This window comes from Panthera pardus, unplaced genomic scaffold, assembly GCF_024362965.1.
Source record: "Panthera pardus isolate Hobbes unplaced genomic scaffold, ASM2436296v1 HiC_scaffold_20, whole genome shotgun sequence".
NCBI classification, from domain to species: domain Eukaryota; kingdom Metazoa; phylum Chordata; class Mammalia; order Carnivora; family Felidae; genus Panthera; species Panthera pardus.
Window position 1 is genome coordinate 54,528,863 of NW_026526766.1, and position 26,969 is coordinate 54,555,831.

The following is a 26,969-nucleotide window of genomic DNA, read 5'->3' on the forward strand; positions in this document are numbered from 1 at the left end:
CTAGGACAGTACTTTGTAGTTTGTCTTCAGTCACGGTCCCTACAGTGGCCAAGTCTGCTGCCTCCCCACCATGTCTCCTTCTGCCCTCATTCACCTTGCCCTGGCCTCCTTGCCTTCCTCAGACCCGCCTCAGGGCCTTTGCACATCCTGCCTATCCACAGAGCTGGTCACCATCTGACATTCTGTTTGTATATCATTTAGCTGTGTACTCTGTCTCCCTCCTCATGGAAGCACCACACAGGCAGGGCCTTTGTCAGTTTTTTACTGGGTGTATCCCCAGTGCCTAAAACAGTTCCTGGCACATATTAGATGGTTAATATAAATGTGTGTTGAATACATGAATAATGAAGCATAGAATTTTTTTCACTCAGAAGGGACTTTTTAGGATCATCAACTAAACTTATGTTACAGGTTAGGAAACTGAGTCACAGAAAGGTTATATGGCTCATTCAAAATGGAACTCAATCATTTCAAAACTGTGACAGCTCTTTTTAAAAATCTAGGAATATATGTGGAGCCTTCTGGGCAGTTGTCCAGGATGAGATGGAAGAATAAGTGAAAATAGACTGCTTATTTAAAAATTTGGCAAAAACAGGGGCACCTGGGTGGTTCAGTCAGTCGAGTATCTAACTTCGGCTCAAGTCATGATCTGCAGTTCATGAGTTCAAAACCCACGTCGGGCCCTGTGCTGACAGCTCAGAGCCTGGAGCCTGCTTTGGATTCTGTGTCTCCCTTTCTCTGTCCCTCTCCACTAGCACTCTGTCTCTCTCTATCTCTCTATCTCTCTCAAAAAATAAACATTGAAAAAATTTTTTAATTTAGTAAGGAAATAAAAATAAAAAAGACAAGCAAATTGTGTGATGGCAAAACTTTCTGATACAGAAGCAGTCTTATTCATGTTTACAGACAAGGGTGCACATTGCATATAATTATTGCTCAAGAAAAATGAGTTGATGGATTTGGTTATATTGTTGCACAACAATTCCTTTCTGCAAGACCCTCCTTCTGCACTACCTCTTTCTTTGTTTACATTCTGTCCCAAAATAGATTGTTGCTCTTAGGGCTTCTTATTCAAAATTCTTTCCAAGTACCCCATTTAAGAGATTTCTATGGGTAGTTTTTGTTTTTGTTTTTTTAGGTGACCTGGTCTCTGGGAAAATCCGGAGATATTTAGTTATTCCAGTTGTCCAGATGTAGTTACATCAAAGAAAGCAAAGAGCTAATCTTTCTAGTTCTCTACTTTGTGAAAAAATCCACTTGACAAGCCATGGTGGTTTGCTGGCCTGGGTGGTTCTGACCTCAGTCTTATTTATGCTTACATAGACATCCTTGGAATCTCGCTTTTGACAAAAAGTTGTTTATAAGTAGCATGATATTTAGATACACAACAGTCAGTTTGGGAGTGGGACCAATTAATTTCTCTTTAAACAGAAAATAAATGAAGCATTGCTAATCCTTATAGTGAACTGAAATGAACTCTAGAGATGCAGTGACTTGACTTTGACTTCAGAGTTGGGACCCGTGAAAATTCAGAATGGGTGTATTTAGGAAAATGTGAGGAGGGGAGAGATGGGAAAACCACATGAAATACAGAAGAAACCTCTTTCTGTTGTCTGGATGGATTTTAAAAGCCCACCCCTGTGTGCCTTTAGATATCCTAAATAATGTGGAGCGTGTGTTGTCTGTACTTTATCCATCACTCTCCACTAATCTCTTGGAAACTCTTTGAAACTATACAAGCTCTCCTGGAAACTGATAGGCACACTCCCCACCCTCCAGAACTAAACAAAACCTCTGTCCTCCCCACCCCATTACTGGCAGGGGTCCCGCTGCTCAGGCTCACTCCTCTCCCCTGCTGGTTGATTGTGGGGCCCATTCATACTGCCCCTCTTTCCCTATCCTAAAACAACCTAAAAAGATTCAACTCTGATAACAGAAGCAGCTAAATCTTGGATTTCTATACTCCAGAGTCTGGAAAGTGACTTGAAGAGGTGAATCTTACTGGATCTGATCACTGGCATTTAGCTAAAGTCAGTCGACCTCTTCGCGCATTTCTGCAAATCTGGCTGTGCCGAATGAGCATCACGGTGTGGTGTTCTGCAGGGTGTATGGTCCGAGATGTTCCTCTGGCAAGAGTGATGGGGCAGCAGTGTGCTGCCCGTGCTCTGTGTTCAGTGTTCCAAAACCCACTTGCAAGATTGCTGCCTGGGCTTTGGAAGTTCAGTCTGGGAAACAGAGAGCAAAGCTCACTGAACCAAATGGGGGTTTGCCCATGATTTAAGCTAATGGGGCCTCTTACCTTGCTATAACCAGCTAGGTTCAGGATGCACCTCGGCATGGGGTCAGACTGTACATCAGACCTTAGAGCTGCCCAAAGATTTTAGGGGTCCCAGAGCCAAGTCTCATCCACACTAAGAGCTCAGTGAAGTCCTCCTCCAAGGAGAACATTTGGTCACCAAAGGCCATCTGGGTATCACTCAGTTTGGTCTGTGTCTGGCAGACTGACACTTTACAAAAGAAGAAATTCAGATGTCAAAGAGACAGATGAAAAAGTGTCCACCTTCACTGGCAATTAAAGATACGCCCAAGATTAGCTTTTTAATCTTTCCATTTGGCAAAGAATTATGTTGCCTAGTTGAGGCACCTCCATTCACTGCCTCAGAGAAGGGTCATAAATTGGCACGGCCTTTCCCAGGCCACGTGGTGATGTTTAACACAATGGAGACATGCAAATCCTTTCACTCAGCTGTCCTACTTCTAGGGACCAGAAGCTAGGAATTTATATTAAGGAAATGGATTGAGGACCTACTCAAAGAAGTGTGTACAAAGGTTGCAGCATTGTTTGCCTGTTAATACCTGGAAACTAAGTATTTTACTAATGGGAGATTTAAGTAAATTGTTGTATATCTAAATGATAGATTTTTATGGTGTAATTAAAAATGATATAAAATATCACCTGATAGCCCGATAAAGATATATTGCTGAGTGAGAAAAGGCAATTTGCAAAACACTGTGAGGTCTAATCCATTTTTTAAAGAAATCTAAATACATTTATTTCTTTTTTTTCCAATATTTTTTAATGTTTATTTTGAGAGAGAGACAGAGTGCGAGTGGGGGAGGGGCAGAGAGAGGGATACACAGAATCTGAAGGAGGTTCCAGGCTCTGAGCTGTCAGCACAGAGCCCATCGTGGGGCTCGAACTCACAAACCATGAGATGGTGACCTGAGGCAAAGTCGGACGCTCAACTGACTGAGCCACCCAGGCGCCCCAAAATCCAAATACCTTTAAAAGTCATGTTAGATGAAACTCCAAACCATGGTATTACAGGTGACTTTTATTTTCTTCTTTTTGTTTACCTGCACTTTGTAATATTTCTGCAATGATCATCTTTTACTTAGTGTAATATTTTTGAAGTTCTCACCAGCCTAGAAGATATGGTTCTGCAGCAAGTTTGGTCTCCTGCTGGGATTGCAGGACAGTAGGGTGATGGGGAGAAGGGGGGCTGGAGGAGGGCTGAGGAGGGTGGTGAGAAGGAAGGGGTCCAGCTTGGATTCATACTTGTGACCTGTATGACATATGCACCTGATCTGTCTGATGTTAAATGTGAACCATTTACAAATTCTTGAGTGAACCGTTTCACTGCATCATTGGACAACAAGGACGTAGTTTGGAGGAGCAGAGTGGGTTTATCTAAAGAGTAATAGTCACAAATTTACTTTTAAATAAATCCTCATCAGACATTATTAAAGAAAGAACCGTATGTTGTGGTTTCAGGAACTTTATGAAGTGTTCTAGCTTCCTTTCAAAAGATAGTTTCTACTTAAACATTTATCTACTTAAGGATAATCAATGTTGACTTTATTTTAGATCTTTTTCTATTCATTTCTATATATGATGGTATGTGTGTGTGTGAATGAATATATACTAATAGTCTTGAAGTTTTTAAATTAGATTCTCGTATATATGTAATTCAACTTTTTCTATTTCATTTCTATTAATGTGAGTCTTTGCTCACATTTCTTATGTTGAATCTGAGTAAGGAATTGTATGTTTGATATTTATATCAATAAAATTTATTTGCCCTTACTTGTCTGCCTCTCTTAGAAAAAAAAAAACTAGTTACCCAGGGTAGTATGAAAAACTTAACTCTAAGTTGTTTTCCCAAAGTTCAGCTGCCAGTCAGTTCTCTGGTATTTTGCACCACATGGACGGCTCAGTCAGTGATTAGAGAACTAACTCACAAAAGTGCCAGAAGACTGTGATATGCCTAAGTGGTACTTTTTTAAACTTTACTTTTGGAGGATTTTGAGCATACGTTTTATCCCTGCCAGAAATTTGCATTTCATTGGAGAGAAAATCAGCTGTATCTTCTTCCTTGGTCTACCACTCATAAATCTAGTGATCCCACTTTGCTTCTGGGGACCTCTGTCTCCTGGTCAGGAAAATGCTATGGCATCTCTAAGTTCTCTCCAGAAGGCTCAACATTCTCTGATTCTGTCTCATCACCTGCATAGCATCTAGGGCCAGGTGTCCCAAGGGCATGGTGGGGGATGGGTTAATGCCACGCCACATATGCACAAAAAGGTGGTGCCTCTCTGAGTCCCCTGCAGGTGTCCAAAATTGAGACCAAAGGTGGGTTGGCAGCAAGACTGTGGTTGGGGAGGAACCCCAGCTCTGAACTGCCTGCACCTATTTTGCCAAGAGCATGGTTCATTTGTTAAATTAGATCTGTCTGCCTATGCCTAATGTTTAGTGTTTTTAGTAATTTGCTTTAAAAATCTGGTGTTCAGTACTCTTTCCCCAACCTCTCCTGTCCCGGCACAAGATGTACCTGAGGGGATCATGACAATGTACAAGTCACCCAGCTGGTATTTCAGGATGGGTTAGCTTTGAAACACACTGTTTCTCAACTGAATAATTCTCTTCATTTTAAGAGTGTGAGCTAAGTGTAGAGAAGGGTTTCAAGTACAGTGCAAGTGTCTGTCTTTAAATTCCTTTTGCATAAGAACTGTTCATGCGTCCTACTTGATTCACACGCCGGGGCCAATGTTCAGCGGTCCTACAGTCCTGAACACAAGGTTCATGAAGCACAAGTTCTGAATGAGCTCTAACATCACTGCTTAAAAGATATCATTTCCCTTTCTTAACTTTCTTTTTCTTCTTTTTAATTTGTTTTCTCTTTTCCTCTATGCAATACTATCTTACTCTGTGGAGCAGAAAAGGTAGCACCCATGCTTATTTCCATGACAGTAACCCTCACCCTTCCAAAAAGAAAAAAACTAGGATAACACTCCACCCGCTCCCCAAAAAAATCCACAACAACTCTTTCTGTTCACTCCTCCCTTTTATTAGTATTGAATGGGAATTAGGTGAAACAGAAAAAAGGCAGGAACAAAACAGAGGGAAGGGAGGATGGCAGATATGAAAAGAAGGGAGTTGAAATGGTGGGGGTCTGTGCTTCCTGTGCATGTGGGAAGTAGGCAGCGCTCCCTGGCCAGCTGGTGGGGTTTCTAGATGAAACCCAGACCTCGGGGAGTCTGCAGGATTTGCAGTAATACTTGAGGTTTGAGGATGGGATACGAGTCTGGCCAGGGGAAGGCAGACCTAGGAGGCATTTATGATGCCTAGATTCTACTTTGGATCTGGACTGTTCCCAAGCCAAAGGTCTTTCCCTTCTACCCTCCTTGGAACACAGTTGTTTTTGGCTTTCTCTTGGGACTGCTAAAGCATTGGGAGCTCCTATAAAGTGATTTTAAGACAGGAGTAATAGCATGAGTGAAACCTGGAAGGGATTTCCAGAGCCCTCCAGCTTTTTGAAAGGACAGTTTCCCAGAAGCAAAACCAGTTTTGGGTTGCTGCTATTGCTTGTCACTGACCTGTGACTTAGTAAAAGTGGCAAGGGGCATGTGACAATGCCCAGCTCAGACTAATGTGCTGGGTGACCCCGGAAAGAAGGAAAAGCAACACCAGTATTCCAAACTGAGTCTCAGCAGGAGGGTTTCTCAGGCCCATGAATCTCTCCTGTTTTGTTTTTTTGGGTTTTTTGTTTGTTTGTTTGTTTTAGCTTTGGGGTTGGTCTGTGACCTCTACACAGCACCACCTTCAGAACCGAAGTTGCTGCTCCTGGGGTGGAGGAAGTCGCTTGAGGGTGGGGTGGGAAGAGCCAGGATTTCAAACCTGGCTCTGCCTCTAACTAGGTGTATGTCCTTAGGCAAATTGTTGTATCTCTCTGAGCTGCAGTTCCCTCGGCTGTAAAATGGAAATAATGATATGCTTTAGCTTACAGAGGTGTTGCCAAAATTAGAGAAGATGGTGTAAAGCATTGGGTATATTTAGGTACCGGTACCCGTGTACTTATGTGTTGGTACTTAGTAACTGGTGACCGATTTCTTTCTCTTTTAGCTTCTGCAAGTAGAATTTGGTTCATTGATTAGTGAAATTAGACAATTGTCTAGTTGGTTTTTGCATGCGTACAAGTTAGGGAGTGACAGAGAAAGAGGGAGACAGAGGACCCAAAGCTGGTCCTGTGCTGACAGCAGAGAGCCCGACACGGGGCTTAAACTCACTTGATCATGACCTGAGCCGAAGTCAGACGCTTAATTGACTGAGCCACCCAGGCACCCTGACAATTTTCTAGTTTTTAAGGAAAAGGGGAGGCAGACGGTAGAGCACTTTTTACACAAGCCATTTTCCCTAAGAGCTCTGTCGGTCACCATATCTGTCCTGAAATACTGGTAGGCTTCATAGGGTGGTGGGAACAGCAGAAATTGTGTAAGGTTTTCAGAGTTCTGCCAGAGTTACGGGGCATTTGTAAGCTATAGGGAAGTAAATTGACACATTTCATCCTCTGCGTCATGGCAAACGGGTACAACTTACAGTTGGTTTAATCGTAGACTTTTGGCCAACTTGAGGCACCTGTCCCCATTAGGGTTTGACACAGAGATAGGGAAGAGTCAAAGACTCCAGGCTTTTTAAAGATGTGAATGACTCACCCTGCCCCATTCTGCAAGGGCCTCCCACCACTTCCTCTGGCTGGAGAGATTCTCAAATGTCCCACAGCCTCTGTGGAGAGGCTCTTCCTGACCCATTTCCCAGGCAGGCCAAACAGCAGTTTCACTGTTGCAGTTGCTACTGTGTGGGGTAAAAAAGTTACATCTAGGGGCAATGGAATTGGTAACAAGTCAAAGGGAGAATAGGATTATTATTGCCTTTTTCAATTTACGTCCTCAAAATTCCAATCAGTGGAATTATTAGTCTTGTTTTCTGAGCCCACCAATTTGTAAACTTCTACCGACAAGCCAGCGTATTTCTTACTAAACAGTATATTTATAGGGTTTTTTTTTTCCTCCTGACTGGCTCCTCATTTAGTGGGGATGAACAATGAGTATCTTACATCTGTGTAGCACTTTAAGAAATGTGCTCTGTCCTCCGGGACACATGGGTGGCCCAGTTGATTAAGCATCCAACTTTGCCCCAGGTCGTGATCTCATGGTTCATTGGGCTCTGTGCTGACAGTGCAGAGGCTACTAGGGATTCTCTCTCTCTCTCTTGCCTGCCCCTCCCCCATTCATGCTTTCTCTGTCTCAAAATAAATAAAGATAAAGAAATGTACTCTGTCTTCAAAGCCACAGTGTTCCTTCCCAAAGCAGTCCTAAGATCCTCCAGCCTTCCACACGTAGGGTTCAGTTGTATTTCTTCTGCCCCATGATTCAGTGATTCTCTCCGTGGCTGTTTTCTCTAGCTTTTGCCTCTTCTTTCCATCCACCACTTTTCCACGTCAGCTGCCGCCATCCAGTTGCCCACGCAGGTTACTTCTCACCTCCTTTCTCTCTGTAGTTGCCTACCTGAGTTTTCTCTCTCGATTACCCTGCCATTCTCCAGTCTGAGACATCTGCCAGGGGGGGCTGGGACACATGTCACGGGCTGGCAGTCCAGTGGTCACATAGAGCCCACAGGCGTGTTCGGTTTAGCCGTCATGCTACAGACTCACACGGTATTTTAGAAACATTTAGTTACCAACATTTCTAAATCAAGAGAGTTCACGTAGAAATCCCGACTGCCAGACTTGCTTGAAAAATTGGATGATCTGTCAACAGTGGGCTGGGCATTCCTGCATCAGCTCTAGGCTGGAGCCAAATGGCCACTGCCCCCCTTAGACGGCACATTCCACCCAGGCCTGCTCCCTCCTCCCACCTCCCCCATCAATTCTGATTCAGTAGCTTAGGGGTGAGACTCAGGAATCTATCTGTATTTTTAACCAGAACTATCCCTGGGTAGTTCTAACTCAGATGGTCTAGGGGCATATGCTTTTATAAACACCGTTTCCCTTGCTGGCCTTTCTTTAGTTTTGGTTCCAGAATTCCCAGAGAAGGAAGTGGATTGGCCCAGATTAGGGCAGATAGCTTTCCCTCTCCCTGACAAAATGGCAGCCCCTGCAAAACCACGTGGAACTCGGGGAAAGAAGTCATTGCCGGCACAGAGATGCTGGCAGACAACCTCACTCTGTACTCTGCATTCTCTAGTGCTCCTGACAGGTGTCTGGCTTGTCCTGTGGCCTCCAGCACTGCTAACTCCAGGAAGGCAGGGGCTGCTTCTCAGTCCACTGCCTCTCCCCAGAATTCCCTAGCCCTGGACTTTAGACAGAGGATATACACAAATATCTATTTCTTTTAAACTTTCGGTTAGTTTTCAAAAAGTTATATGGGTAAAAATACAACATGGGGACGTGGGTAAAAACACAAACAAAATGAAAGGATGTGTAGTGGAAACTGAGTCTTACTCCTAATCTTGACTTCGAGGCCCCTGCCCTTCTTAAAGGAGCCAGTCGCTTTGGTGTTTTCATGAAGCTATGGGCCTGTCTAGGGAGAAAAGAACCTCTTGTAACTTTTTATCCCCCCAAACCGTCATTTCCTGTTACAGACACACCACATTTTATTGTGCTTTGCAGATACTGCATTTTTTGTAGATGGAAGGGTTGTAGCAACCCTGCTTTGAGCAAGTCTGTTGGTATCATTTTCCCAGCAGCATTTCTTCACTTACTGTCTCTGTGTCACATTTTGACAATTTTCACAATATAGCAAACTTACTCGTTATCATTAGATTTGGTATAGTTGTCTACAATCAGTGATTATGACTCCCTAAAAGCTCAGATGATGGTTAGCATTTTTTAGCAATAAAGTATTTTTTACTTAAAAAATTTTTTTAATGTTTATTTTTGAGAGAGAGAGAGAGAGAGAGAGAGAGACAGAGTACGAGAGGGAGACACAGAATCTGAAACAGGCTCCAGACTCTGAGCTGTCAGCACAGAGCTCGACGTGGGGCTTGAACTCATAAACCGCAAGATCATGACTTGAGCTAAATTTGGATGCTTAACTGACTGAGCCACCCTCCTGCCCCAGCAATAAAGTGTTTTTTAATTAAAGTATATACATTGTTTTTAAATAGATTAATGTATAGTGTAAACATAACTTTTATATGCATTGGGAAACCAAAACATTCTTTTGACCCACATTATTGCAATACTTGTCTTATTGTGGTGGTATGAACTGAACCCATATGTCCAGAGTTTGCACATATTGTTTTTTCATTTTACAGTAATATGTTGATCATTCCATATTAGTCATCCTCAAATATGTTGAATATTTAAGTATTCATAAAACCCCTGAATTAATTGGGGAAATGTTAGTATTCTTGTGTTTTGTTTTTGTTTTTTTAAGATTTTAGTTTTAAGTGATCTCTACACGCCTCAGAAATGTTACTATTCTTTTTAATTTTTAATGTTTTTATTTATTTTTGAGAGAGAGAGAAAGAGAGAGAGCATGAGCAGGGGGAAGGGCAGAGAGAGAGAGAGAGAGAGAGAAAGCCAGGGAGGAACAGAGAGAGGGAGGCAGAGGATCCAAAGCAGGCTCTGCTCCAACAGCAGAGACTCCAAACCGGGGCTCGAACTCATAAACCATGACATCATGATCTGAGCCGAGGTCAGACGCTGAACCGACTGAGCCACCCAGGCGCCCCGGAACATTACTATTCTTATCTCAAAATTGGGAAATGGATTGGTTGAAGGATTTTTGCCCCAGGGGTAGGACTAGAAAGCAAGTTTTCTTATTCCTTCTCTACTTGCTATTCCTACTGTGTTTTTCTCTGAGTCGTACATTTATGTTATTTGAAATTGCTATTTATCTGTGTGGTGGAGGCCAGGAACAATTACTTCCCTGGTTCACTGCTTATAATCCTGCCTGGAGCTGGGGTAGAGGGTCTCCTCCACACTCACTTGGGAAGTAAGTTTAGGCCTTTACACCCCACTGCAGTAACAGAGATTCCTTGATGTGAACACTTTGTTGCCACCTTGTGCAAAGTGAATCAGGAAGACTTCAAACTACCATGTTTCTTTCAAATGGCTGCAGAGACTGTTACAACAGGAAATAGTGCTTTCAAGCCCCCACTTCCAAAGTTCAAGTTTTATACAAGTCCATGTCATCTGCTATGACCTTTTACCTCCTGTCAGGCAAGACATGAGTCCAGCTCAAAGGGCCGGTTTGTATCTTCAGGATTTACCATAAGACACAGTATATCTTATTAGTGGAAGAATGTTGGAAAGTTGTAGACATAAGACAAAAGTGTGGGATTTTATGGTCTCTCAAGAGGTGAATGCTAGCTTTCACGATACCTTCACAGAAGCCCATTTTATTTGCTAAGAATATAATTCTTGTAGTCGTTTATGTCCTGCCTTCCTCCTGTGAAAAGATGAGTGATGTCTTGAAGTGATATCTACCGTGATTGTCAAAATAAATGAGGTCCAGTTTTGACAGTTAGAAATTAAATGTTCCCTTTTCTTTTCAGGGACACGTGGCCTTCAGGAATCATGAGCAACCCATTTGCACACCTTGTTGAGCCTTTAGATCCTGCACAACCAGGAAAGAAATTCTTCAATTTGAATAAACTGAAGGATTCAAGATATGGTAGGTGCATGGCTCTATGATGTTAATTGTTCTGACAGCAGTTTGAGTCTCGTTTGCATAGTAATTAAGCTATGTAATTAATTAGCCTTTAGGAGATTTGAAGGAGGGAGTAGCAGAAATGGCTGAATGGTCTTGAATTAAGCACACAAACTCACACACCTTTTCTTACGTTGCTCATTTTTATGTTAGTAATGATTATATACATGTGACATTTATATAACACTTTATAGTATATAGAGGGTTTATACATATATATTACATCATTTGGTCTGCATAACAACCCCTTGAGGTCATGTTTATAAAATGTTAGAAGTCCTGAGGAAGCTGAGACCCAGAGAGGGTCAATGACATGATCAAGAAACAACAATGTGGGTAAGAGCAGAGGACAAAAACATGTCTTTTTTATCCCAAATCCTCTGCTTTTCTACCTTTGCACTCTTGTCTTTTCCAAATAATATTGGTGAATAGTTTTCATAGATCAGGAATGAACATTTCTTTTATAAATAAACAGTTTTTCTTCTGAACTGTTGTTGTATCCTTGAACCCACTACCAGTAGCCATTCTGCATGGCATGTGGGCTTATATTTCCTTTGAAAGGTGTATGTGACCAAACTTTGGTCTTAATTACATTAGTTGTAAAGAAGTTATTTTCTCATTTCTTGAACACTAGTGTTCATAAGAAATATTACTGTGTGTGTGTGTGTGTGTGTGTGTGTTACTTGCCAGCACATAATATGGTAAATATCTAGGCTAACTTCTTTCATGATGACTTAACAGAAACTATTAACGGAATCCAAGGTAAGGCAATCATTTATTGTGAAAGAATTAACTTTTTCTATTACTGAATGTCTCTTCAACCCATTCAGTATTCTTACATATCGAACTGTTGAAATCAATTTAAATTTACCCTCTTTCCCTGTTGGAAAAATAGTCTGATGCTTCATATCAGGTTTATATGGGGACTGGCTTTAAAATAGCTCTTATAATAATGTGTCTCATGACTTGTGTTTATTTTGTTATACTTTTTTCTTTTTTTCTAGAACGCTTACCATTTTCTATCAGAGTTCTCCTGGAGGCAGCCATTCGGAACTGTGATCAATTTTTGGTGAAGAAAAATGACATTGAAAATATCCTAAATTGGAATGTCATGCAGCATAAGAACATAGAAGTGCCGTTTAAGCCTGCCCGTGTCATCCTGCAAGACTTTACGTGAGCCTAATGTCACTTCACTTCCCTGTTCACTGCCTCCCTTGCCAGCCTTTAAGGAAAGCTTGAATCACACACACACACGCACACATGCTATGACTGTATAATTTATCACCCGTTATCCAGACACTTTTGAAAACGAAAGAGGTCTGTTATCCTGGACAGCTAGAGATTGTCTCCGACAAGTGGGATGTGTAGTCACTCCACTTCTTCCAGTGGCAAAGGTCATTGTTTTTGGAGATCCTAACCTTAAGTATACTAACAAAAAGTGGAAGAAATAGCATGGAGTAGGGCTATCTTGGAATCTTCTCTCCCTCACATCCTGTCACCCAGATAGCCAGGTTTGAAACAGCTGTCCTTAGAATATCAATATGCTGTGTCCTGAGGGGAGACTTGTAGTTCACACGGCCTGACCTGTTGCCCTTAAACCTCAGTTCACATCCTGCTATTCCTGGGAGTCTTTATTCCCCATCATGGCCTGTTTTCTGAGATCTTGCCTTTCCATTTTTAAGTGATGTTATTTTATTCCTTATAGAGACGAAATTTTACTTTACCAAAGGACAGTCTAGAGGACAAATTTTATACTCAAAATAATAAAAAGGAAGGATTCACAGCATTCTTCTCTGAATCACATCCATTTCTTTAAATTTGGTTGGAGGTTGGAGGTTGGAGGTGAAATCCGTGTATCTTCTATAGGCCTTTGTCACCCACCCCCCCACGTGAATGGGAATCAGCCATGGCAGTAACAGCCCCAGTGTTAAGTGCACATTTTACCACAGTCTCTATTGTGTTGTTTACCACAGACCGTATGTGTTGTTAACTTTAATGCAAAATTGCATGTAGAGATACCACTCAGTCATGGCACTTACTACCAATTTCTGCTCAAGGAAGTGTGTTTAGAAACTTCCACTTTTCTAAGGCATCTATTGTTAGCCCCACTGATGAGTTTGTCTCGTGGCCAGTATTGTCACTGGAGGCAAAAGGTGAAAAATCTAAGTATACTTGTTTAACAGTTTTGTTTTCTGTTTAATTCTCTCTTTTCTTAGGGGTGTGCCAGCTGTGGTTGACTTTGCGGCAATGCGCGATGCTGTGAAAAAGTTAGGAGGAGATCCAGAGAAAATAAACCCTGTTTGTCCTGCTGATCTTGTAATTGATCACTCCATCCAGGTTGATTTCAACAGAAGGTGAGAGATTAGGATGAATACTTGGGTTTTCTGTTTTGTGCAGAATCTTGGAGATCAAGTCTTCTTTGTGTGTGTAAGTAAACAAAAGAAGAAAATCTTTAAAATATGTATTCAGAAAAACTCAAACTTAATACAGATTTTCCAGTGAAGATTTTGGGGGTGGGGGGTGGGGGGTTACTATGTGTGGGTTTTTTTCTATTCACTTCTTTTGGGGCCCAGGCTGAAGGAGAAAGCACCTGGTGATCACAGAGGCTCAAGAGGGCAAGTGGGAACCCACAATATCTCTTGAGGCTTAGATTAGGGCTGGCAGATTAGAATGCTGTCTATTTGCAATAATATTAATCAAAGCAAGACACACAGTCAAGCCCTAACTCCGTAGTGGGAAGTACACTCCATCTGTTGTAAAAGTAAGTGCAAGATTATACAGCCAGGGTTTGGATACAAGCAGGGCAACCAGGTACTGCTAAAAGCCTGATATCTTAACCTAGAAGAATAACTAAATATAGTTATCATCAACTATGAGTGCAGAAGAAAGAACTATTCCACATTCAATGCTGGGAAAATTAGTTACTTGATAGAGCAGGTCCTATGAATTAAAGCACTAATATTTTTTAAATTAAATCATCAAAAACTTTAAAAGAAATATAAGTATGTATATGTCTTGATGAGAAAGATCTTTCTAAATTTAAAAGCAGTAAATGAAGCAAACAAGGAACTATAGATTTAATGGCTTCAAAGTTAATGGTAAATATCTTTAAAATATTTGCAACAAATACAACAAAGGGCTAATATCTTTAATATATAAACCTTGTGTATAATCCATTAAAAAATCGTAAAACCCAGCAGATAAATGGGTAAAGGAAAGTGGATGTTTCATAATAAAAGGAAAAACAAATGGTAAACACGACATAAATCCTTTTCAACTTTACAAGTAATAAAAAAGTAGATTAAATCCTTGAGATACCATTTTCTCCTATCAGTAAAGATTAGAAAATAAACGTTAATTATAAAGGTGTCATGAGGGAGACACTTTTATGTGCTGCTGATCACACTGAATTAGAAATGATGAAGGCAGCGTGTATTAAGATTATTAGAAATCACCATACCTTTCATCCTGGAATTTCCACTTCTGAGCATATCCTTCACAGATATGCTGAAATTCACAGAAATACCTGAAATTCAGAAATAGCTTAATGACTGCATAGTGTTCATTAAAGCATGATTTTTAATAGTGAAAACCTAGAAGCATCCTAAACGTCCAACAAAGGAGAATGATTAAATTAAGGTATGTCCTTGAAGTAAATTATTAGGTAACATTTGCTGTTACAATTATAAAGCGTTTAATAACACTTGGAACATGCTCGTGTCTTAGCTCAATGAGCCAAATATAAATTGCTTGTATAGCGTGATTTCAGCTAGATGAAGAACTATACAGAGATTAAAAGATTGGAAAAAGAGATGCCAAACTGCTAGATGATTTATCTCTGGGATTGTAACTGTTCTTCATTTTCACAATAAGAAGCTATTGGTTTGGTTTATTTATTATTTTTATTTTTAGAGGCAGAGCGTGAGCAGGGGAGGGGCAGAGAGAGAGACAGAGGATCCAAAGCAGGTTCCATGGTGACAGCACAGAGCCCGACGTGGGGTTCAAACCCACAAACCACGAGATCACGACCTGAGCTCAAGTTGGACACTTAACTAACTGAGCCACCAGGAGCCCCGGAAGCTATTGTTTTTAAATTAAAAAGTCACTTAAGATAGGAAACAAACCACTCAAAGAGAGAGACAGAAAACTTTATTTGCTTCCTTGGGGACTTAAGTGGGTTCCATACAGCCTCAAGGGAACTGTAGTAGCTGGTCATTCTCAAGTTAATGTCAATATCCAAGCCAGATAAATTCAGGATAAAAAGACATCGGCTTTGTCCCCTGAATTGATGGTTCTTGGAACAGACTGGAGATTCGGCAGCTGTTCCCTTTCCTTTGGACTCTAAACTCATCCTTAGGCAATTTGTCTTTTCTTTTTTTCCCTCTGTGAATCACATGAGCTCAATTTAATAGTTTGGTGTCAAAGGGAAGAATAAGAAGTACATGGATAGAATGTTACTCTATTTGAGGGTAAGGATATTTCCTAACACCCCACTTCAGAAGTTATAAAAGTAGCCTCGCAAAATCATTGGCAACTTTATCTTTCTTGAAGATTCTCACTGATGTTGATAATTTACCTTTATTTCACTGCCTGCAAGGGGAAAGTACTGGTGGAGATAGAATTGTAATTGTTTTAATGTCTGAAGTCTTTTGACTGAAAATTCAAAGAGCTCCTGGCTATTATTAAGCAGTTAATGAATCTGAGTCATCACCAAGTTCACTGTGATTTTTTTTTTCCTTGAGACCCATCAACTCTGATTTCAATTTTTTATGGACCCTTTACATTTATACCGTAGTACTGAAAACATTATTATAAAAACAGCAAAGTCCAGGGGGGAGCTTTGATCCAAATTGATATCCAAATCTGGCAAACACTTTTTTTTTTCTTTTTTGTAATTAAAGAGAACATTTCTGTTAGAAGTATTTTCATTGGTGGTGTTTTGTTTTTATTGCTTGAGTTTGGTTTTGCAATTTGACCTCCCAGGCTCTTTCCTCATTTTTGTAAGGAATTAAATGTGATATGTCTCAACTTCTGTGGAACTGTGTGCTGTGGGCTTATTTCCAGCTATTTCCAGAAATGAACTCAAAAAAACTGTGGCAGGGTGCTGGGATGATAAAGGTTCTCGTTTAAATATTTCCGAGCTCTTTGCCTTGCTTGAATAATAATAATTGGCCACACACCATTTTTAGGAATGGAGGGTCTAGCTAACTCATTATTGTAAAATTACAATAATCATTCAAAGTTACCTCAAAAATAACCTTTTCTTTTTAAAATCCCAACAAGAATATCAAAACAACTTCTGACCAGATTTCATGAGTGTGGAAGCTCTCTCCTCTGTAAATAACTATAAATAACTCTGTAAATAAGTTTGTGAATTTCTGGAGTACCATTAAACGTAATAGAAACTTTGATATACGTCCAAATCTGAATTCAAATTACATAACTAGGGAGAAATTTCCTCTTTAGTCATATTCAGAAACTTTATTAAAAGCTCAGTAGATTGGTGAATTCAGGGAACTTCTGAGTTCAAATTCAAATTCTAGGTCTGTTCATTCATCCCAGTAACTAGAAGTGTTCATTGAGCCAAGGTTAGAATAAAAAAAGTTTTGTTTTAAATAGTAAATAGGTTTTTACCTAGAGTTAACCTATCTTAAAACAGCCTGAGCATGTCTGGCTTCTGCTTGTCCTGTGAATATGTCGTTTCCAGAATTCTCTGGGGTGAACGTTCCCCTCCCAACCCTGCTTCAGCTGTGAGAGGCTCTGTTGTCCTTCCGCTGCTGGAGGCATGAGGGGGAGGAACCCTGACTGGGTGTCCACAAGTGCTCCGAGTAGAAGAGCCACGGGCACCAGACACAGGGCCACACAGGGAGTCTGGAGGGTTCGGCCAGCAGTATCACTTGATCCAGGGTGCGGACCAGGGAGGGAAGAGCTGGAAAAGGCACAGAGAGAATACAGGAGAGAATAGAGGGTGCAAAGGCATGAGGGAAGTGAGGTTTGGGAGAACATGAGGGCTTCAGCATGGCTGAAGTTAAAGTTTGAGCCAGGCGATAGAAGAGGGCTTATAAAGGAAGTTTGAGAGGTGGCTGGGTGGCTCAGTAATTTAAGTGTCCTTACTCTTAATTTTGGCCCAGGTCATGATCTCACAGTTAGTGGGTTCCAGCCCCTCATCAGGCCGTGTGCTGATAGTGTGGAGCCTGCTAGGGATTCTCTCTCTCTCTCTCTCTCTCTCTCTCTCTCTCTCTCTCTCTCCCTTCCTCTGCTCTCTCTCAGTCTTTCAAATAAATAAAAGTTTTTTAAACAAGGAAATTTGAGGTTACACTGAAAAACTTCATTTTTTTTAAATTTTCTTTTTAATGTTTATTTATTTATTGAGAGAGAGAGCAAGCCAGGGAAGGAAACAGAGAGAGAGAGAGAGAGAGCGAGCGCATCCCAAGCCAGCTCCGGGCTGTCGGCACAGAGCCGGATGCGGGGCTCAAACTCACGAACTGTGAGATAATGACCTGAGCCAAAACCAAGAGTCAGACATTTAGCTAACTGAGCCACTCAGACGCCCTTGAAGAACTTTTGTGTTTTATTTAGGGAAGAGATTTGTACTTTACTGAGAAATGGGAGGCCATTGGCAGGTTCAAGAAGGGTCATGATAATCTATGTTTTAGAAAATGGATGCTGGCAACGGTATAAAGGTAGGTTGAAGAGACTGACAGAGGAGCCAGTTAGGCCTTTTCTGGAGTAAATGCTTGGATAGTTGTAGATACTAAGTAGCAGGAGGGGAAGTCAGTCGCTAGATGATACAGACAGATGGGGACGGGGATGAGGTTCAGGAAGCAAGCTCATGTGTTAGGGTGTGACCCGTTGAGTATGTGGTGCCTGAGGTGTTCCTGATGCCGATAGATGCCTGGGATACATTGGAAATGTGGACCCGGACCTGAAGAGACAGGTGGGAGTCAGAGGGATGGAGCCCTCAGTGTACTGGTAAGAAGGTGGAAACGAGTGCCTAAAGGAGTAGCTGTACTGATCCAGAGGATCCAGAGGCTCTGTCCTTCCAGGGGTAGCACCCTTGTCCTGCCTCGTTCCCCTACATCACCATCTCCTTTCTCTATTTCTACCTTCTGCTTTTCTCTCATGCATACACACACTCACAGACATTCATACAGTACATCAGGGATCACCTTTTTTTGTAAAGGGCCAGTAGTAAATATTTTAGGTTTTGCTGCCTACACACTGTTTCTACTCACATATCCTTTTGTTTTCAACCTTTAAAAATGTAAAAATTATGGGGCGCCTGGGTGGCGCAGTCGGTTGAGCGTCCGACTTCAGCCAGGTCACGATCTCGCGGTCCGTGAGTTCGAGCCCCGCATCAGGCTCTGGGCTGATGGCTCGGAGCCTGGAGCCTGTTTCCGATTCTGTGTCTCCCTCTCTCTCTGCCCCTCCCCCGTTCATGCTCTGTCTCTCTCTCTGTCCCAAAAATAAAAAAAAAAAAAAAAAAAAAAAAAAAAGTGTAAAAATTATTGCTTGCTTCAGGGCAAAACCTGTACAGACACTGGGCTGGATTTGGCCCGCGGAGTTTGTGGACCCCTGCTCTAAAGCACCCTCAGGAATTGATTCTCTTAAAGCAACTGACACTTAACCTTGGAGAATATTCACATCAGGAGAAAGAAGTCAGTGTCGTAACTGAGTGTGTAAATGTGTAAACTGAGTAAATGCTGAGTGCTTGCAGCCCTTTTCTTCCCAAGGAGCACCTACCTGTCTTTATCTGGCTGACTCTTCTTCATCCTTCAGACTGGATCGGTGTCATCTTCCTCTCGAAGGCATTCCGGACCCCCAGTCTGAGTGTGTGACCCTATCTGAGTGTTCCCCTGGCACTCTGTACTTCCTGTATCATGGCATGATGGTCACACTCCCATAATTGCCTGGTTGTTTCTCTGTATCGCTCACCAGGCTCTGGGCACCAAGTGGGCAGTGCATTGGCCGCTGTTGCATGCTCGTATTCCCAGCGAGTGGCAAGGATGGGCTCTGTGGATCACGAATGAGTGAGGAAGAGGGTGGAGGAGAAATAGAGCACAGCGGTTAGGGGAGAGGCCCCAAGGTTGTCAGACCTGGGCTCAGATGATGGCTCTGCAAGTGTCCGATGTCTGGCCTTGGACAATTTAGCTAACCTTTCTGCACTTTGGCTCCTGCTGTTACTACGATTGTGGTGGTGGTGGTGCTGACCACTACCACCACTGCTGCTGCAGTCTCTACCACTCCAGGAAGGCCGCGTGGCGTAGGGATTCAGAGGCCGCCAGTTCATTTCCAGCTCCACCATTTACTAGCTGTGTGGTCTTGAGCAAGTTTCTTAACTTCTCTGGTCTCAGTTTCCTCTTTTGAAAGATGTGGCTGATCCATCTAACTCAAAGGGTTAGACTGTGGAGACTGAGAAAATAAATTTTAAGTTTAAAATTTTTTTTTTTAACATTTTATTTATTTTTGAGACAGGGAGAGACAGAGCATGAACAGGGGAGGGTCAGAGAGAGAGGGAGACACAGACTGAAACAGGCTCCAGGCTCTGAGCTGTCAGCACAGAGCCTGATGCGGGGCTCGAACTCACGGACCGTGAGATCATGACCTGAGCCAAAGTCGGACGCTTAACCGACTGAGCCACCCAGGCGCCCCATAAATTTTAAGTTTAGAAGAGTGGTGGCTTCCTAGTAAAGTCAGTAGGTGTTTACTATTAATGAATGAAGTCTGACTTGGGTCTTAGCTATTAATTTTACCGCCCTTTCCTGGGTTCACTCAATCCATGATATACAGTTTATGAGTGCCTTCTGTGCTCAAACCTGCGAAGTTGTAACTATGAGTTGTTCTACTTTGACTCAAGACGTATGTAATTTGATTATAAAAATCCTGGAAGAGCTTCTTGATTCCCTGCTCTGCCTGTGTCTTTCCTATTGGACTGAATGACTTTGAGTAAACTCCAGCATATAATATGTGCTTTATAGATACTCTTGGGTGGCACCATCCTCCTCAGAAACCTCTCTGGGAGCTAGGAGACTGATTTTATAAAGGCCTGTGCCTCCTGGCATCGCTGTTTCGCTGTCTCCCAACATAAACAGATGAAAATGCCAGCCCGGACCAGGCTCAGCTCAGAGAGGTATCATAACAAGGTCAGGCAGGACGAAGTACAGAGACCAAGGTTCTTTAAATCTCTAAGCTGCTGTTGTCGTCATAAATGTCCAGACACTGTTCCTAAAAGTCAGGCTGTGTGACTAGACTAGCTATAACTTGAATTCACTTAATGTTTGTTACTCACCATGTTTAAAGGTATTATAGAGATCACTTGAACCAAATAATAATTACTCTTTTTACTTTTTCTGATTACCTCTCGTTTCCCATGTAAATAAACACAATCGGTATCACCCAGCAAGGCCACAGATGAAATTGCCAGTTGGTTTCTTTATCACTGAGAAGTCTGACCGGTAACATTTTAAGCCTTAAAATTTGTACATTCAGCTTTTCTCTCTGACAGGGCAGACAGTTTACAGAAGAATCAAGACCTGGAATTTGAAAGAAATAGAGAACGGTTTGAATTTTTAAAGGTATGGGCGGAGTTTGCTTCCATTGGCTGGTTGTTTATAAACGCGGGTACGAGGGGGAGGTACCAAGGAGCTGGGCTGCATGGAAGTGCATCGGATACTCATTGCGTTCTTTCCGGTCCTTCCTAGTGGGGTTCTCAGGCTTTTCGCAACATGCGGATTATACCCCCTGGCTCAGGAATCATCCACCAGGTGAATCTGGAGTATTTGGCAAGAGTGGTATTTGATCACGATGGCTTTTATTACCCGGACAGCCTTGTGGGCACGGATTCGCACACTACCATGATTGATGGTTTGGGAGTTCTCGGCTGGGGTGAGTATTGTTCCAGGTTCCTCTTCCACACACGCTGTTCTGTAGTGTGTAGCCTAATTCACACTGATCCCGTTATAACATCCCAGTAGCACGACTTTGTGTGACCACACATATCAGAGAGACGTTTTTGTCTGCTTTATTTACTGCTGGATTTCCACCTCACAGGTACTCAATAATAATGTTTGGAAGAACGAACTGGAGCTGTTTGTTAAAAATGGAGACTCCAGAACCCCACTTTCCAGTTGGTATAGAACCAAAGGGATCGTGATACTGCTGTTTTGGGGACCACACTCTGAGAAGTGCTTATAAAAATTCTGTAGAGGGAAATAGAAAAAGATAACTACTCATTACAGGATCCAAATCTACACTAGGAAGACATTGTAATGGGGTTGAATTATGCCTGAGGGATATACTAAGGCATGCTGAAAGCATTCTTCTGCCCTGCCTTCCTTGCAGGAGTGGGTGGTATCGAAGCAGAGGCAGTCATGCTGGGTCAGCCAATCAGTATGGTGCTTCCCCAGGTGATCGGCTACAGGCTGATGGGAAATCCCCACCCTCTGGTGACATCCACTGACATTGTGCTCACCATTACCAAGGTAACAACTTGCTCCCTCTTCCATGGTCTTGGGCAGTCACAGTGACGGGAGGAAATACAGGCTGGCATCCATCTTGGTTTCTCTGTGCACTAGGAAACAGTATGTTGATGATTTTTAAAAAGAGATGAGATGAGGAGAGGGTTCTTTGTTAAGTTTTAGATAATTATGTTCATTTTACTCTTCCATGGCTGCATGGATCCTTTTCTTTAAAAGGGTACTTTGAAATTGTGAAATAGTTCAGACACACAGAAGTTGAAATGACATTGGCATGCACCACCACCCAGAACTAACAGTTGGTAACATTTTGCCACCTTTGCTTCAGAGCCCTCTCTGTATGTATACTTTTTATGAGATAAAATGGGATATTTATGGCTAAAGCCATCCTCCACATTCTTAGAAATAATGGCTATCCTAACGTTCCAAGACTCATTCCCAAGCATGTGTTTATACTGTGACTACATTTTCTCACATGGTTCTTCTTTATATGTAAATAGCAAACTGCTCCTATGACTTTAATGTCTAACTTGTTTAATTCCCTTCTATGTATTCTAAATTACAACAGATGTTTCTCCAAGCTGGAAATACTCCTTTTTTTTTTTTCTTTTTCCTTAGCTTTTGCAAGAAATAATGTTTTTTGTTTTTTGTTTTTTTTTTTTTTTGGTGATTTGCTTGCTTTGCAAAAAGAAGGCCATTTCATTTTGAAAGATTATTGGAAAAGTGATGGTTTTTTATTATCACAGACATTTTTTTCTGGTTGTACAGTTTGGAGGCTTGGAGTGTTAGGGATGGCCACTATCCTGTTAAAGGCCAAAGATGTTTCTCTTTAATCTTTATGGAATTTGGAATCACGTTTATTTGAACCCTGTAGCTTTTTTGAGAAGTCTGTGCATTATTCTTTAAATGTAGAATAATGTAGGTCTTGCCCACAGAATTTGGCAGAATCCCACATAACCAAAAGAGCCTGACGGTTGTCCACACAGTTCATGAAACTGGCTTCGTGCAGGGCCACGTCAGTCACTGAGGCCCCAGCCCTGGCTGATGGCGTGTATGGAAAATATATGGGAGTCAGACTGTCTAGATCTTTTGGTTACATTTGACTTGTACCTCTGTTCAGGAAATTTGTTCATTATACCCTTGAAAATAATCCATTTATCTATCCGCTTAAACTAGTGCAAGACCGTTTAGGTTGAAAGAATTTATTTAATTTTTAGCACTTCCAGTGATCTCCTGAGAGAGAAAAAGCCCTTCTCATTTTAGAAAACTTTTATTAATGTTGATATTTGTGATTTGGGCATTAACTTTTTCTTTTCTTTTTATAATAATTATTTTGATGTCATTTTATTTTTTTATTTAATTATTTTTTAAATTTACATCCAAGTTAGCTAGCATATAGTGCAACAGTGATTTCAGGAGTAGATTCCTCAACGCCCCTTACCCATTTAACCCCTCCCCCCCCAAAAAACCCCTCCAGTAACCCTCTGGTTGTTCTCCATATTTAAGCGTCTCATATGTTTTGTCTCCCTCCCTGTCTTTATATTATTTTTGCTTCCCTTTCCTTGTGTTCATCTGTTCTGTGTCTTAAAATCCTTATATGCGTGAAGTCATATGATATTTGTCTTTCTCGGACTAATTTCACTTAGCATAATACCCTCTAGTTCCATCCACGTAGTCACAAATGGCAAGACTTCATTCTTTTTGATTGCTGAGTAATACTCCATTGTATATATATATATACCACATCACCTTTATCCATTCATCTATCAGTGGGCATTTGGGCTCTTTCCATACTTTGGCTATTGTTGATAGCGCTGCTATAAACATTGGGGTTCATGTGTCCCCTCGAAACAACACACCTGTATCCCGTGGATAAATGCCTAGTAGTGCAATTGCTGGGTCGTAGGGTAGTTCTATTTTTAATTTTTTGAGGAACCTCCACACTGTTTTCCAGAGTGGCTGCACAGTTTGCATTCCCACCAACAATGCAAAAGAGATCCTTTCTCTCCACATCCTCACCAACATCTGTTGTTGCCTGAGTTAATGTTAGCCATTCTGACAGGTATGAGGTGGTATCTCATTGTGGTTTTGATTTGTATATCCCTGATGATGAGTGATGCTGAGCATTTTTTCATGTGTCATTTGGCCATCTGGATGTCTTCTTTGGAAAACTGTCTATTCATGTCTCTTGCCCATTTCTTCACTGGATTATTTGTTTTTTGGGTGTTGATTTTGATAAGTTCTTTATGGATTTTGGATACTAGCCCTTTATCTAATATGTCATTTGCAAGTACCTTCTCCCGTTCTGTCGGTTGCCTTTTAGTTTTGCTGATTGTTTCCTTCACTGTACAGAAGCTTTTTATTTGATGAGGTCCCAATAGTTCATTTTTGCTTTTGTTCCCCTTGCCTCTGGAGACGTGTTGAGTAAGAAGTTGCTGCAGCCAGGGTCAAAGAGGTTTTTGCCTGCTTTCTCCTCGAGGATTTTGATGGCTTCCTGTCTTACGTTTAGCTCTTTCATCCATTTTGAGTTTATTTTTGTGAATGGTGTAAGAAAGTGGTCCAGGTTCATTCTTTTGCATGTCGCTGTCCAATTTTCCCAGCACCACTTGCTAAAGAGACTGTCTTTCCTGCTTTGTCAAAGATTAGTTGGCCATAGGTTTGTGGGTCCATTTCTGGGTTCTCTATTCTGTTCCATTGATCTGAGTGTCTGTTTTTGTGCCAGTACCATACTGTCTTGATTACAGCTTTGTAATACAACTTGAAGTCTGGGATTTTGATGCCTCCAGCTTTGGTTTTCTTTTTCAAGATTGCTTTGGCTATTCGGGGTCTTTTCTAGTTCCATACAAATTTTAGGATTGTTTGTTCTAGCTCTGTGAAGAATGCTGGTGTTATTTTGATAGGGATTACATTGAATATGTAGATTGCTTTGGGTAGTATTGACATTTTAACAATATCTGTTCTTCCTATCCAGGAGCATGGAATATTTTTCCATTTTTTTGTGTCTTCTTCAATCTCTTTCATAAGCTTGCTATAGTTTTCAGTGTAGACATCATTTAGATTTACAGGAGAGTTGATGTAAAGAATACAGGGAGTTTCTGTTACCTTTCTTCCAACTGCCCCAGATGTTAACATCTCACATAACCACGGTACATGAAATCAAAATGAAGAATGTGGGTCCAACACTGCTAATGAAACAAGTAACTTCACCAGTGTTTTCAGTAATGACCCTTTTCTGTTCCAGGATTCAATCCAAGATTCCACACTGTATATAGTTAACATTACTTTTTAAATTTTATTTCTTAGAGTAATCAAAAATGTGTTGGGCCACTTCATTGTTTGTGTTTACGTACCAGGCTAGTTTATAAGAATTGTAAGGAGCTAGTTCTGCATTTTAAATGTGGGCTGTCAAGTCTCAGACTTTTCTATTGTTTTGCTGCCTAGCACCTGCGTCAGGTTGGGGTAGTGGGCAAATTTGTCGAGTTCTTCGGGCCGGGAGTAGCCCAATTGTCCATTGCCGACCGAGCTACTATTGCGAACATGTGTCCAGAGTACGGGGCGACTGCTGCGTTTTTCCCAGTTGATGAAGTTAGTATCAAGTACCTGGTGCAGACAGGTAAGTGCAGAACCGCGAAGGCAGAAGCCCTTCGTAAAGTTTCATAGAACTCTGGGGATTGGAGAACTGCCTTATGCCTCTGTCCCTTGGAGTGCACAGGGTCAGACTTACGGTGTTTCTCCTTTTCTCTGTAGAGTCAGAATGGTTGTTGGGATTTCAGAAGATATGAGACAGACACTGTATGGCCAGTAGAAAGAGCTCAGGTGTTCTGGAATCCAAGTTATGCATGCTGGTCTCTACTTCTAGTTATTTGACAGGAAACAAGGGATCTTAGTAATGAGAACAGCTGTCGTGTGCTGGGCACTTGCTATGTATTTGCTCTCACCCTCTTCACAGATCTGGGGTGGATTGATAGATGAGTTCATTAAACTAATCGGAGAGAAGACTGAGGATCAGAGAGAGATGTAGGGTATATATCCAAAGCCAATAAGTAATGGAGCTAGAATCCAAAGCTGAGGCTCCAAACAGGACAGCATTCCAGGACACCTCTGTCTGGGCTGTCCCAAAGGTAAAATGAAAGACCGCATGTGAGGGCATCTTGAAATGTTGGCGGTTTCTTGACTCTGTATGTATTTGTTTAGAGATTTGACTTGAACTTGGAGAAAGGTTTTTTGTTTTTTTTTTAATTTTTCAAATTTATTTTTAAAATATTCAGTCATTTATTTAACACATTATCAACATCTGATCTAGGTGTCAGAGATACAGCAGTGACCAACATAATGTCTCTGCCCTGGTGGAGTTTCCATTCCAGTGAGGGAGACAGGCGTGAACAAATAAATAAATGCATACATATGTATATAAGAGAATGAGGAAGAAGGCAGGGGAGGTGGTTGGAGTAGCTGAAGGGTGCTAATTTATATATAGGAAGGTCAGCCAGGGCTCCTGAAAGCAGTTTGAAGAGATGCTTAAGTGGGGGACAAGCAGTGGGAAGTGGTGGAGGAGGCATTTTCCAGACAGAGGAACCCAAGTACAGCAACTCAAGACGGGACGGTCTCCGTGTGTTCAGATAACAGCCAAGGGAGTGGGGGGGCCTTTGCGGCTGGAGCCCAGGGTGAAGGCCATGGGAGGGGAGGTCAGGGACCAGATCCACACAGGGGCTTGCAGGCCATAGTGGACAGTTAGAAATTTATTTTAAATTCTAAATGTTCTAGGAAGCCACCGGGTCATTTTGAGCAAGAAGATCACATGAAACAATTTTATTTTTGATGGCTCATCCTATGTGGCAGAGGTGGAAGGGACCTTTTGTTTTCCAAATGGCTTTTTTTTTTTAAACATTTTTTAGTGTTTATTTATTTTTGAGAGAGACAGAGAGAGCACGAGCCGGGGAGGGGCAGAGAGAGAAGGAGACACAGAATCCGAAGCAGGCTCCAGGCTCTGAGCTGTCAGCACAGAGCCCGATGCAGGGCTCGAACCCACAAACCATGAGATCATGACCTGAGCTGAAGTCAGACGCCTTAACCGACTGAGCCATCCAGGCACCCCCCAAATGACTTTTAAAATTACAACTGAGTTATTAAGGAGAAAAGAACGGACAGACTTGGGCCTTCTCATCAGTATCCAGTGTTTACTATTGAAAGGTTCTAATGGCTGATGTTCCTTTTGAGATATCAGGAACAGCAGGCATCAAAAGTAAAGGCTAGTCAAGGTAAAGGCAAACGCAAGGACGGGGCAAATGCACACACACCTCATCATGAGGGTTTGTGAGATGTTTACAGACTTCAAGTTTCATCCAGGTCTTCTCCCTGATTGTCCTGAGGAAAACCCTCTGGAAGTAGTTAATATTGTGATAAAAAGTGGTCTTTTTAAAATGTTTTTATTACATATAACCGTATTGAAATTGATTGAGATCTCCCTTACTCCCCAAAAAGTTGAAGTGAAAAAGAGGT

The 26,969-nt window shown here is 41.7% G+C and overlaps 1 protein-coding gene across 1 annotated transcript in view; it reads left to right on the top strand.

Annotated features, from left to right (window-relative positions):
• The window catches only part of ACO1 (aconitase 1), a 65,676-nt gene that overhangs the window by 13,680 nt on the left and 25,027 nt on the right, over positions 1 to 26,969 (top strand). Inside the window, exons 2-8 of the mRNA XM_019424186.2 lie at positions 10,841 to 10,959; positions 12,000 to 12,168; positions 13,212 to 13,349; positions 20,501 to 20,570; positions 20,697 to 20,880; positions 21,337 to 21,476; positions 24,912 to 25,083. Coding sequence (XP_019279731.1) covers positions 10,863 to 10,959; positions 12,000 to 12,168; positions 13,212 to 13,349; positions 20,501 to 20,570; positions 20,697 to 20,880; positions 21,337 to 21,476; positions 24,912 to 25,083 — 970 coding nt within the window. The 5' untranslated portion in view covers positions 10,841 to 10,862. The remainder of the gene's footprint in view (positions 1 to 10,840; positions 10,960 to 11,999; positions 12,169 to 13,211; positions 13,350 to 20,500; positions 20,571 to 20,696; positions 20,881 to 21,336; positions 21,477 to 24,911; positions 25,084 to 26,969) is intronic.